The sequence below is a fragment of the Panthera tigris genome, chromosome A3 (assembly GCF_018350195.1).
Source record: "Panthera tigris isolate Pti1 chromosome A3, P.tigris_Pti1_mat1.1, whole genome shotgun sequence".
Taxonomy (NCBI): Eukaryota; Metazoa; Chordata; class Mammalia; order Carnivora; family Felidae; genus Panthera; species Panthera tigris.
The window spans coordinates 42,474,420-42,487,374 of record NC_056662.1 but is presented as its reverse complement, the minus strand read 5'-3'; the positions used below and the strand labels follow the sequence as shown (position 1 = coordinate 42,487,374).

The window sequence follows — 12,955 nt, the reverse complement described above, 5'->3', positions numbered from 1 at the left end:
AGACCTCAGGTATTGGCAGTTGACATTGTAGGGGGGTCTCAGGAGAGTGACAGTCTTGAGGAACCCAAGCAATGCTCACCTATAATAGCGTGCTGGACCCAAGGGACACTCAACCTGTAATACTACGCTGGACTGCGGTAGCATTAAGGCAGTTCCAGCCATCACAGCACTGTCCTATTAAGAGCACAGTAATCCGGGGCGCCTGGGTGACTCAGTCAGTTGAGCATCTGATTTCGGCTCAGGTCATGATATCACAGCTCGTGAGTTCGAGCCCTGCGTTGGGCTCTGTGCTGATAGCTCAGAGCCTGGAGCCTGCTTTGGATTCTGTGTCTCCTTCTCTCTCTGCCCCTAACCTACTCGCATTCTTTCTGTCTCTCTCAAAAATAAATAAACATTAAAAAAAAAAAAGAGTATAGTAATCCAACCTATTTGGTTCATCCAAACAAGATCAATGAGATAAAAGTCGGTGAACTATCACAATGTTTGATGAGGACACTCAGCCTTGTGTCATACATGTCACTTCCCACTTTAAAGGAATAAACAGCATTCACCACAGCAATCATTCTAAAAAATATGCATATTGTATTAAAGAAACATCGTATCAGAGTAAGTGTCAGCAGTACTTGGGAGAAAACTATTAAAACGAAGGTTTCATCGTTAACGGAAAATTCTTTCTCAGTCTTAGAAACTCAACTTACTGATGCTGAGATATAGAACAGATATAGCTGTAACTTAAATTTTAAGGCTGTTGGTATGTAAATATATGCTAATTTTCTCCCCGATCTTTTAGGGAAAATCTTTGCAACCCTGACACTATTGACATTTTGGGCTGGAGAATTCTTTGTCGTGTGGGGCGTGTATTGTAAGATATTGCGCAGCACTCCTGGCCTCTACCTACTAGATGCCCGTAATCACACCCCACCACCCAAGTGGTCACAATTGAAAATGTTTCCAGATATTACTAAATGTCCCTTTGGGGGTAAGAAACTCAATCTCTGTTGAGAACTGCCGTTCTTGACCAGAATCAATGGGCTCACCCAATGCCTTATTGGAAATGTGGAATCTTAGACACTCTTCCAGACCTATGGAACAGGAATTTGTGTTTTAATAAGACCCCAGCAGGTCCATGTGCTCATATGCCCGGCCGATTTCACACCCATGTATCCCTGCCTCCACGTGTGGCTCCCTTTCTCATTGCAGGAAGCTGATGAAGCCTTACTGCATAACCTGCGCCTTCAGATCGAAGCCCAGTTTCTGCAGGACGATATCAGTGCAGCAAAGGACAGGTACAAAAAGGTAACTGTGACCCTTCCGAAGCCCGTCCCTCAGATAACCTGGTTTGGGTTTGGCCAGACAAGTCCAGGGCACTCGTGGCTGAGACATGAGCCTGCTATCGTGGGTTACTTTTGTGTGGATTGCTCCTGAACCAAGGGGGCGATGGGTTGGTTGCTGGATGGCACTCAGGGAGCCAGACATATGTAGAGGAGGAGTCAGTAATGTGTGCGTTGAGGGGAGGGAACTGATGTCCGTTTCTTACGTTACAAAGTTATCGTACATAGATCCGTCTCGAGTAAGCTAGGATCTGTCTGTTGTTTCGGCTCAAAAAATGCAGAAATACAGAAAATGCGATGTAGCTATTTATTAGCCCTGCCTCTAAGCCAGTTAGTTGAGGGAGCACACAGCATTCAGGAGCTTCCTCTCAGGAAGCATTCCTCTCTGCCTCCCGCCTCTGCTAGCTGCTCACAGGCCTGACTTTGGGGGGCTTTAGCGTACTGGAAAGATCAAATCCTGGAGCTGTGTAACCATGGGCGAGTGCCGTCCCCACTCTGTGTTGCTTCATCTTCAAAATGCGGATGCCAGACTCTCCTTCTGCACAGCTGTGTGGTTAACTGAGTGTAGCAGACCTGTGAGCCTGGCTGTGGTCCCGGGGGCTGACCTCTCCAGTGGGCTGTGGCCTCCCTCCACCTGCCAGTATCTGCCGCTGGGCCTCCGGACGCTCGCCAGGCAGTGGAGGGTGGCTGTGCCTCATGGCAGGTGTTGGGGAACTAATGCCCCGGGAGCAGCTTCAGCCAGTGACGGGTGCACATTGTTGGATTCTTACCCCAGCTCCCTCTTACCTGCTGTTCTGCGTGACTCCCAGGATCCCCAGCTGGCCTGAGCGCCAGGCGCCCATAGGGGTAACTTACCTGGTAACATTCTTATTGGCTGCCTTGCCTTTCCTGTCTCACTTCTCCCTCCAATAATGTTTCCTGGCATCTTCATCCAAATGAACTGTTTGCACTCAGACCCTTCTTTCGGGGCCTATATCTGAGCCGACTCAGGGTGCTATATAACAAAGTACCACCAACTGGTTGGCTTTATACACAACAGAGATTCATTTCTTACCATTTTAGAAGCCAGCACACTGAAAGCAGGGTGCCAGCCAGCATTCCCAGGTTCTGGTGAGGGCCCTCTTCTTCGCTTGCCGATGTCCCCCTATCACTGTGTGCTCACCTGGGCTTTTCCTGATATCAGCTCTTTGAATTTTTTTTTAATCTTTTTTTAATGTTTATTTTTGAGAGAGAGAGAGAGAGAGAGAGAGAGCAGGGGAGGAGCAGAGAGAGAGGGAAACACAGAATCCAAAACAGGCTCCAGGCTCTGAACTGTCAGCACAGAGCCCCACACTGGGCTTGAACTCACAGACCGTGAGATCATGACCTGAGCCGAAGTCGGATGCTCAACTGACCGAGCCACCCAGGTGCCCCTCGCTCTTTGGTGTCACTTATAAGGGCACTAATCCTGTCCTGGGGCCCCATCCTCACGACCACATCTAAATCTAGTTATTTCCCAAAGGCCCACCTCCAAACCCCATCCCACTGGGGGTTGGGGCTTCAATATGTGACGTTTGGAGGGACACAACATTCCGTGTCTTTCTGCTTCTGGGGAAACTGATGCACTGTGGTAGTATGGGTGAGACACCGGGTACAGCCTGGAGCCTGGTGAGTGCTGAGTAGTGTTAGACTCTCTTCCTGCCTCAGTGTGGACCTGCCTCAGCACAATGGGAGGCCCCGTTACTCATACTGAAGGGGTCCCCCTCCCTATGGTGTTCCTCTGCTTTTCTACCAGGCCTGGCCTGTTTCCTCCCCCCACCACTTCGAGGCTGTTTAGAACAATGATAATAATAAGAGCTCACACTGTGAAGCTTTTGTGCATTATCTCGTTGGTCCCAACAGCAGCCTCCTGAGATAGTGTCTTAGGGTGGGCTGCCTACGAGGAGAGCCCAAGTGGTGATTTTCGTGCGATTGCTGTATTAGTGGTGAGCTCCCAGGAGGAGAGGAGGGGGAACGGGGCACGGGGGTAGGAGCTGAGCAAAGGTGTGGGATTAGCTGGAGTATGGTTCAGCTTGATCCCACGGGGGGCTCTGCAACATGAATCACTCACTCCACAAGGTTGGTCCCACTTTGAGGCAAGAGGGTTGGCCTTTTGTCCTCCTGTGCCAGAGAGTCATTGGTCTGGGGTGGGGGTGAGGTGGGATTGGGGGGGCATTGCTTCCTGGACAAGATGGCCATTGTCTGGAGGAGGGCAGTTCTCTGCACTGTGCCATCGGCCCTCATGCACGGAGCTGGGCACAGGTGTTCTTTCTGCTGGGAAGGGGGATCAGGACCCCCCCTCCAGATCGTTAGTCCTCCTATATGGAAGAACCTGAATTTTGGGAGATTTAAATTGCTTACCTGAGGCCACACACAGCTAGTAAGTGATTTAGTCTGGGACCATCCTTGGAAGCACTGCCCTGTTCTGGGGTCAGAAAGGGTCTTTTGTACTCTGCAAGGTCTCTCTGCCCCCACCTCTGCTTTCTCTTGTAGTTTTGCCATCCTGGGCTCTAGGAAGACCAGCAGCAAAAGCATCCATGTAACGGAGGGGAAATGGCGAGATCGACAAGCCTCTTTATTTGTCTTCTTGTTCTTGTGAAGATTAAAGGGAGTGTGAAGTGTCCACTGCACGGGTCGTGGTCTGTCCTGTCTGTGATGGTGAACATGTGAAAGCATTCATCCCTGGGGTCACCTGGTCCTGGAGGCAAGACCTCAAGGAGCCCAAGTTTTAATGAGAATGCTTTCCTTCCCCCAACAGAATCTTCTGGAAATTCAGACCTATGTCACCATCCTGCAGCAGATTGTCCAGACCACCCCTCAAGCATCTGCCATTACAAGTGGGATGAGGGAGGTAAGAATCAGAGCCCAGGCTGCAGGGAGAGCATACCTGGGGAGGGCGCCTACACCCCCAACGACCTAGTTTAGCAGAGACTCAGGTAAGGCTTCAGGTCAGGTCCGACTGGGCACCGAGCCGCATTCCCTGGTCACGCTCTCGCTCTGCATTCGCCTTTGAGGTTTACCCTTCCCTGCTTTCACTCAGACTGGGAACAATTTAGGCATCTGAGGACACAAACTGTGTCCCTGACCATTGTCTTAGGCATTTCCTCTTGAGAATTTCAGGCTGTTCTTCCTTGCGTAGTTCGTAAGAAACTGCCAGACTGTTTCCCAAGGCGGTTTGCATGGTTGCGGCCCATCAACGATGAGTGTGTGAGCGTTTCTGTTGTTTTGCGTCCTTGCCAGCACTGGGGATGTCAGGTTTTTATTCTGTTTGTGCTTTTTGCTCATCTAACAGGTGTGTTGTGTATCTCACTGTGGTTTTAACTGCGTCCCCCAGTGACTCATGATGTTGAGCCTCTTTTCGTGGGCTTATTTGCCATCCATGTACCTTTTTTGTGGTATCTGATCCAGTCTTTTGCCCATTTAAAAAAAGTGTTTTCTTTTCTTATTCTCCTTATCAATTTGGCCGTAAATTTTGAATGCAGAGAGACCCAGACAGTACGTGGCTGTATTTTCAAGGTTGGCCTCTGTTAATGATTATGTAAGTTTGTGGAATGAAAACTACTGTGGAAAAAAAATAGAGATTACAGAGGCTGATTTTTTTTAATGTGAATTTGGATGTAAAAACCTTTTTAAAAATTTTTTACATTTATTTTATTTAAAAAAAATTTAATATTTCCTTATTTTTGAGAGAGAGAGACAGAGCATGACCAGGGGAGGGGCAGAGAGAGAGGGAGACACAGAATCCCAAGCAGGCTCCAGGCTCTGAGCTGTCAGCACAGAGCCCGATGTGGGGCTCGAACCCACAAACCGTGAGATCATGACCTGAACTGAAGTTGCATGCTTAACTGACTGAGCCACCCAGCGCCCCACTTTTTTAAAAAAGTTTTTAAATATTTAGTTTTGAAAGAGCGAGAAAGGGGGAGAGAGAGAGAGAGTGGGGGAGGGAGACACAGAAAACGAAGCAGGCTCCAGGCCCTGACCTGTCAGCACAGAGCCTGACATGGGGCTCAAACTCATAAGCTGTGAGATCATGACCTGAGCCAAAGTCCGATGCTTAAAACCGACTGAGCCACCCAGGTGCCCCCTCATTTCTGATAGAATGTTCCACATTCCTTCACTGAGCTCTCTAGCTGCTGACGTCGTGTTTTCCTAATGTGGTTTAGTGGATTTTTTGATGCATAACACGAGACATGTAAAAATAAACTGACAATAATGCAGATTAAAACAAAAATGTCATGGTGCCCCTTCTCCTGAGGTTGTGGTAGGTTGTTACAAGGTTTGGGGGACTGGTCAACTGGTGAGATTCTGTTATTCTGCAAGGACGACTTAGGACAGTGGTGCTCATACCCACTGACATTTGGAATCACCTGGAAGTCTGTCCAGACCACACCCCAAGTCAATTAATCAGCTGCCTGGCAGGTGGAGCCCTGTCTCAGTCATTTAGAAACTCCCAGGGCAGTGTGTAGACAAGCTCCAAACTTGTGGGCCAGGGGAGCTGGCTGCTTGGGTCTTTTTGTTTTAACTTAATATTTCTTTATAACAAAGCCAAAGAAATCCCAAAGCTTCCTTTGGAAGACACTTTATTTTTTAAAAATGTTTATTTATTTTTGAGAGAGAGGGAGGGCACAGGAGGGTGGGAGTGGTGGGAGGGTGGGTAACAGGGAAGGGGGAGGGGGAGGAGGAGGGACAGAGAGAGAGAGAAAGAGAGAGAGAGAGAGAGAGAGAGAGAGAGAATTCCAAGCAGGCCCTGAGCTATCAGCGTGAAGCCCGACACAGGGCTCGATCTCATCAACCAACATGAGGTCATGACCTGAGTCGAAATCAAGAGTTGGATGCTTAATTGACTGAGCCACCCAGGTGCCCCAGAAGACACTTTAAAACTCTGCTGAATAACATCTGTGAGGTAGGAAAGTTGCTTGTTTTGGCCTCCATGGGGATATTCTTGTCCACATCACCCATCAGTGACCATTTCAGGTGACTGCTCTCCATAGTTGATATAACTGAGGCTTCTAGAAGGACCTAAAATAGCTTCTCTTGAAGCCTTAATTTTTTTTTTTTGTCAGAGGTTTCTTTCCAGATACCTTATTTGTATTGTGCAAATTCATGCTCCCCCGCCCTTCCCCCCCCCCCCCCAGTTCAAAGCTCTTTTACACCAAACACACTTTTTAAATCATGCATCTATATTCTTGTAACAAAATTCTTCTGAGTTGTAAGAATATAAAGACTGTCTGGACAGTCTGAGAGCATCAGTGATCGTCAGTGATCTTTGCCTCATCTGGAAGCTGGTCAGAAATGCAGAATCTCCAGCCTGAGTGCAGACCCCCCTGAGTAAGAATCTTCCTTTAGCGAGACCCCCCAAAGATTCACATTACAGATGGAGAAGCACAGATTTAGAAAGCACCACATTCTTTATTACTCTTAGCCTAAAAATTCTATATGTGAGATAGATGGTCCCTTTCAGGTTTGTCTGACTGACTCTTGTTACTTAAAAAATGTGTTAAGTCACCTTTGCAAAATGAGGCTATAATTAGTGTCGTTCCCTAGGACAGCAGGTCAATGGTTAATGTGTCAGTAAAGCATAATGTCAGTGCCCTCTAGCTAGAGGCCACTGAGGACGCACCTATGGTCAAATAAAGCCGGGTGTATTATTCACTGCAGCAAAGGAGTGTGTCCCCTGGGGACTTGCAGGGTGTCTCAGAGGAGGAGGGATGTGTGAGAGGATCGAGGCCTGTGGTGGGTAATTCGAGGGGAGGGATCAGCTAAGCAGGGCTCTGCTCTGGGTTGGATGCCCTCAGGAGAGGGCTGGTCCTATGACTGAGTATCCTGATAATTTGTACCTAGGAGGGTATACTTGGTAATCAAGCAGCATCGCTTGTTACTGGGGCGGGGGGGTGGGGTGGGGGCGGGAAACGTTTGGTCATTTTTGTGGGTGCCTAGACACAGGACAGTCTTGTTTCTTTTTCATTCCGCCATGGTCCCAGTGGTGACATCTTCAGATGTGGGGAGGGGGCATCCTCTATAAGTTTGTAAGTAGGGAGCACCACGGCCTGGCAGTTAGTGCCAGCTGCCAGCAGCCAGGCTGTCTTTCTTCCTCTTCAATGAATATCCAAGGGTCTATTGTGCGTGAGACACTCCCGCTGTGGGTTGGAGGGAGCAGGGGTGTATGATGAGTGGGAGCTGGGCATTGAGGAGAGACAGGGCCAGACAAGCGGGCAGGCCCCTGGCAGGGAGGTGGTGCAATGTATTTGCACTTTGTCTGCCTCTATCCCGAGGCCGCAGGCCTAGAATTTGCAAAGTGTGGCATAGATGCATATCTTCCACACACTGGTGCTCAGAGTCTGAGTCCCCCTCTACCCCCGCTACCCCTTCGTCTGCGTCTTTGAGGCAGGGAGGTGGGGACTGAAACACAGAGAAACAAAGAGGACAGAGATAGAGAAGCCGACTGAGAGACACAGGTAAAGAGACACAGAGATGGACTGAGAGAAACCATGCCTCCATGCACCGAGAAACACAGGAGCACACCAGCCCTGGAGTAAGCACACAGCTGAGGAGGGCCGTCTGCAGTTAGGTCTCTGGTTTCCCCTTCTCCCTGGGCTCAGGGACAGACAACAGAGCCCTATGAGAGTCTGCATCCCCAGCTTCCCTTTTGCAGAGGAGGAAGCGCCTTGTCCGGAATCTTTTAGCCAGTGTATGGCACACGCAGTCTGAAATGTGGGTCTCGTAGCATTTATGGTTCAGACGCTGAAGACAAAGTGGAAAGGCATTAACTAAGGGCGGCCACTGGCGGTCTGTCTTAGTCAGCTCAGGCTGCTGTGACAAGGAGCACAGATGGGGCAGCTCACACAACAGACATTTGTTTCTCATGCTTCTGGAGGCTGAAAGTCCAAGATCAGGCTGCTGGCAGATTCAGTTCTTTTTTTCTTTTTTTAACTTTATTTGTATTTTGGGAGAGAGACAGAGAGAGCAGGGGAGGGGCAGGGGGAGAGAAACAGATCCCAAGCAGGCTCCACACAGTTAGCTCAGAGCCTGCCTCGGGGCTCGAACTCACGAACCATGAGATCACGACCTGAGCTAAAATCAAGACTCAGACATTTAACCAACTGAGCCACCCAGGTGCTCCCAGATTCAGTTCTTGATGAGGGCCTGCTTCCTGGTTTGTAGACAGCTGCCTTCTTGCTGTGTCCTCACATGGTCTTTCCTTGGTGCATCTTGGAAAGAGAGAGCACTCTGGTGTCTCTTCCTTTTCCTATAAGGACACTAATCCCACCATGAGGGCCCCATCCTCATGACCTCATCTAGATCTAATCACCTCCTCAAGGCTCTAATTCCTAACACCATTGCATTGGGGGTCAGGGACTGAGCAGATGAATTTGGTTGGGGTGGGGGGGGGGATACCCTTTTCCCTCTGGATTTGCTCACACATCAAGTGCATGGGAGTGCTGAGTCTGGCTTTCTTTGTGCAGGAGAAGCTCCTGACGGAACGAGAAGCCGCTGTCCTGCAGAGCCAGCTGGAGGAGGGCCGGGAGGTAGTGTCCCTTCTGCAGGCACAGAGAGCCGAGCTGCAGGCCCAGGTAGGGTGTCACACTCTCGTGTCCACTGCTCGCCGTTGGGCATTCCCACCACACATGTCAATAGGGTTCTACAACACATTTTATTCAGGTGTCAAGTGCATGCAGAAAAGTGTACAAGTATCCATCTGAGGGAATTCTCATGAGTGTCACATGCCTGTGTATCCAGTGCTCAGAGCCAGAAACAGGCCATCCTGAGTAGCGTGACCAGCTATGCTGCTTTAAGTGAGGATTTCCCAGGATGCAGGACTTTCAATGCCCGGACTGGCCAAGTTCTGGGCAAACGGGAACCATGGTTCATGCTATTCCCAGGCCCCTCAGGGGTTCCCCTTGTGCCCACTTTGAGTCACCACCACTCCCCACCAAGGGTAAGGCTGTCCTGACTCCTGCACAATTGATCCGTTTTGCCTGCTTTAAACTTATCCTTAAAAATAAGAAGAGATGGACACATATTGGGATTTCTATCCTCCAATCTATGCTTCCTGTTTCTCTTTTCATGACCTAAAATCTCCCCTTTGGAATTTGATTACAGGCGTGGGAAAGGGTGGTCATGTCAGTGTTTGCCTCCCCTCAGGATTCATTCGTATAAAGCTCCCGTTTCTACCCCTCCCCCCCCCCCTTTTTTTTGTCAAAGCTTAATCTGAAAACTAAAGTCACCGGAAGAATGCTCTCCTGTTTCTGTGGCCTTCCTTCTTGGTTAGTGAGCTTCGTGGTTCACACCCCTGATTCCTTCCAGTTTGCTTTCTCTCATTACTATCCTGTTGTAATGGGAGACATTGGGTTAGAATACTAAACCTTCATATACTGTGCAACTACATTCCTAAATCAAAAAATAAATGGACATTTGGTTTGACAAGTACACATGAAGGGACAAGAGAAGAAAAAGTTTGGACTATTTAGGAAACCTGGAACATTTATATGTTATATGTTACTCTGTCTCTATCCAATGTCTGCAAAATCAAAAAAAGTTAACACCACACAGATCTGGGGCTTTTGTAGGTATTCAGTGCCCTCCAGATCTGCCCGGGGTTTCATGAGGGGACCATTGAGTTCCAGAATCTTCATTTCTGCCCCACCACACACTGTCACTATGCAGCAACTCTCAGGGGCCACTGAAAGCAAACCAGGGTCTGGTGATTGTCTCCCGAGGTAAAAATCACAGCTCAAGAAATCAAGTACTGCCCTTAAAACTCATCCTTTCATGGCAAACCACGGGTCGGGGACCAGATGCACCATTTTGGTGACTTGGTAATTTGTGGCTTCCTCTGAGGCCCTGGAAGAATGGAGTGAGAGTGAGTGAATGTGTGTGTGCGTGCACATGCATGTACATATATGTGTTTATGTGTGTAGACGTACATGTGTGTATGTGTATATGTGTGTGCATGTTGTGTACTATATATATGTCTATATTCATATATGTGTATATATGCATGACTTTGTATGAACGTACGTGTGCACGTGTTTATGTATATACGTGTGTATGTATGCGTGCACGTGTGTGAATGAGAGATTGGAGAAGTGGATGCAAGCCCACTGGTCCTAGAGACTGGTGTTTTCCAAACCACTGTTTACAACGTATTATTGGGTTGTAAAATGAATTCAGCAGAATTGAGTGGCATTAATAAAGAAGAAATTGACAACACTAGACTAAGAATAAGAAATAACAGAGTACATGGCATGTAACAGTGGGATTTGCTTTGTGAAACCTGTGTTTTAAATATATATGTTTGCATATTTAAATATATATATTTGCTCAAATGCACACACACATGCACACACACGTTTGTATGATGTGTATGGTTTGTGGTGTTAAATGTGGCTCTTCAAGTGGGTGTGGTGACAAAGTTGAAAACCCTGCCCTAGATACTGAGAAAATGAAAGAGCCCAGCTGATGTGGTAAATTCCTGTTCCGGGGCAAAAAGGTTTCTGTCTCTATGTACATATATGTATTTGTTGAATGTAAAAGTAAGACATTTCATGAAGGATCAACTTAGTTTCTGAGGACGTGAAATAAATCTGTCTGCTTGGCCACCTGTCCCCTCCCATAGTTGCTGCAGGAAGGCTTTTAGGTCTTGCTCTGACATTGTTGTCTCTCTAAATCGGGGATCTTCACTTTTTCTGTGCCCTGCCCCACCCCCCAGCAGTCTGGCAAAGTCCGTGGTCCACTTCTCAGAAAAATGTTAAAGGCTGTATAATAAAAATAAAGAACATATAATTAAAAGAAAACCAACTATATTGAACCAGTTATCAAAATATTACCAAATCATTTTCTATATAATAATACATGTTCTCATATTAAATACCACTAGCAGTGGGTCTAATGCAACACAAGTTGTGTTTTCTCTCGCTCCTGTCAGGAATTACTACACATGCAAGGGCTTGAAACAGTAGTCCCTTGTCTCACACTTCCATAAGTTAGAAGGCTGGGTGGGCTTGGTTGGTTTTTCTGCTCTGGGTCTCACAAGGCTGATACAAAGTTGTCGGCCGGCCTCCTTATCTGAAGGCTCTTGGTGGAGAATCTTCCAGTCTCAATCAAGTTGTTGGCAGAACTCAATTCTGTGTGCAGGTGGGATTGAGGACCCTATTTCTTGCTGGCTGTTGGCCAGGAGTTATTCTAGAAGCCGCACACATGCCTTGGCTTATGGCCATCCTCAAATCCAGCAACAGCGCATAGAATCTTTCTCAGGCATCTAATCTCTCTGACTTGTGCTTTTAAGGACTCATGTGATCAGGAATAATCTATAATAATCTCCCTATTTTTTTTAAGTCCACTGATTAAGAGCCTTAATCACATCTGCAAAGTCCCTTTTGCCATGTAACCTAACATATTCATGGGCGGAAAGCTAAGGGGCAAAGGTCATGGGGACCAAAGTCTGCCTAATTAGCACTAATTAAAACACAGATGTGGCTGGGCCCACCCAAGAGTTTCTGACTCGTTCTGGGATGTGGCCCAAGAATTTGCATTTCTAGATTTCCAGCTGATGATGCTTCTGGTCTAGGAATCACACTTTGAGCACACTGGTGTAAGGGTGGGCCCTAGGTTGGGTCAGAATGTTCTACATCTGGCCTACCTTAGTCCCTGGCTTGGGGCTTTCACATCCTATTTAGGAGTCGTTCATGGCTGGCTTTTTGTTAATTTTGAAAGGTTTTAGTGACTGCCCAATAGAGTAGCTAAGCTGAGTGCTGTAAGGGAGATTTGGTGGCTTAGCCCCTCAGTAGTGCCAATGCTGTGACTAGGGACAGGGGAGGGGGGTGGGGCAAAGAGAACTCCTTGTAGCCTGAGGGCTTCAACCTGGCACAACCAAGGCATATGGTTCTGCCTGTGGTTGGAGCTTCTGATGCTTCCAGAGCCCTCCATAGCATGGTCCTTAGGGTGAGGTCCCTAAACCAGCAACATCAGCATCACCTGGGACCTTGTCAGAAATGCACATTCACAGGCCCGGCCCAGCCCAGACCTACTGAGTCAGGAACTTTGGGGTGGGGCCCAGCAATCTCTGTTTCAACAAGCCCTCCAGGTGGTTTTGCAGGCTCAAGTTTAAGAACCCTCGTCCAGGGGTACTTGGGTGGCTTAGTCAGTTAAGTGTCCGACTTCAGCTCAGGACATGATCTCACAGTTCGTGGCTTCAAGCCCACGAACTCTGTGCTGACAGCTCAGAGCCTAGAGCCTGCTTCAGATGCTGTCTGTCTCTTTCTCTCTCTCTCTGCCCCTCCCCTCTCATGCTCTGTCTCCTCAAAAATAAATAAACATTAACAAACAAACAAAACACTAGTCCAAAGGATGGAAGAAACAGCACCCTCAGTGCTGGCAACCCCTTCTTTGAAGCTAAACATAGTCCATGCATGAGACCACTGGGATGGTGCTTCCCAGAGGTGGAAGAAAAGGGACAGGCACTTCTGGCTCCCTAAATTACATTTCACTGAGAGTTTCTGAGGCAGGGACATGGAAAAAGTCATGTATTACTTGGAAAGAGTGAACCTCCCGAGTATCGTTTCTCATTAAAGTTGCCTAGCACCATCTAGTGGTAGATTTTGGGAAGA

At 48.0% G+C, this 12,955-nt stretch overlaps 1 protein-coding gene across 8 annotated transcripts in view; it reads left to right on the top strand.

The window, feature by feature from the left end:
- The window catches only part of BFSP1 (beaded filament structural protein 1), a 70,854-nt gene that overhangs the window by 46,371 nt on the left and 11,528 nt on the right, over positions 1–12,955 (top strand). For all 8 annotated transcript variants that reach the window (XM_042980938.1, XM_042980940.1, XM_042980937.1 and 5 more), the window contains 3 exons: positions 1,201–1,296; positions 4,108–4,200; positions 8,813–8,920. In XM_042980938.1, the coding sequence (XP_042836872.1) occupies positions 1,201–1,296; positions 4,108–4,200; positions 8,813–8,920 (297 nt within the window). The remainder of the gene's footprint in view (positions 1–1,200; positions 1,297–4,107; positions 4,201–8,812; positions 8,921–12,955) is intronic.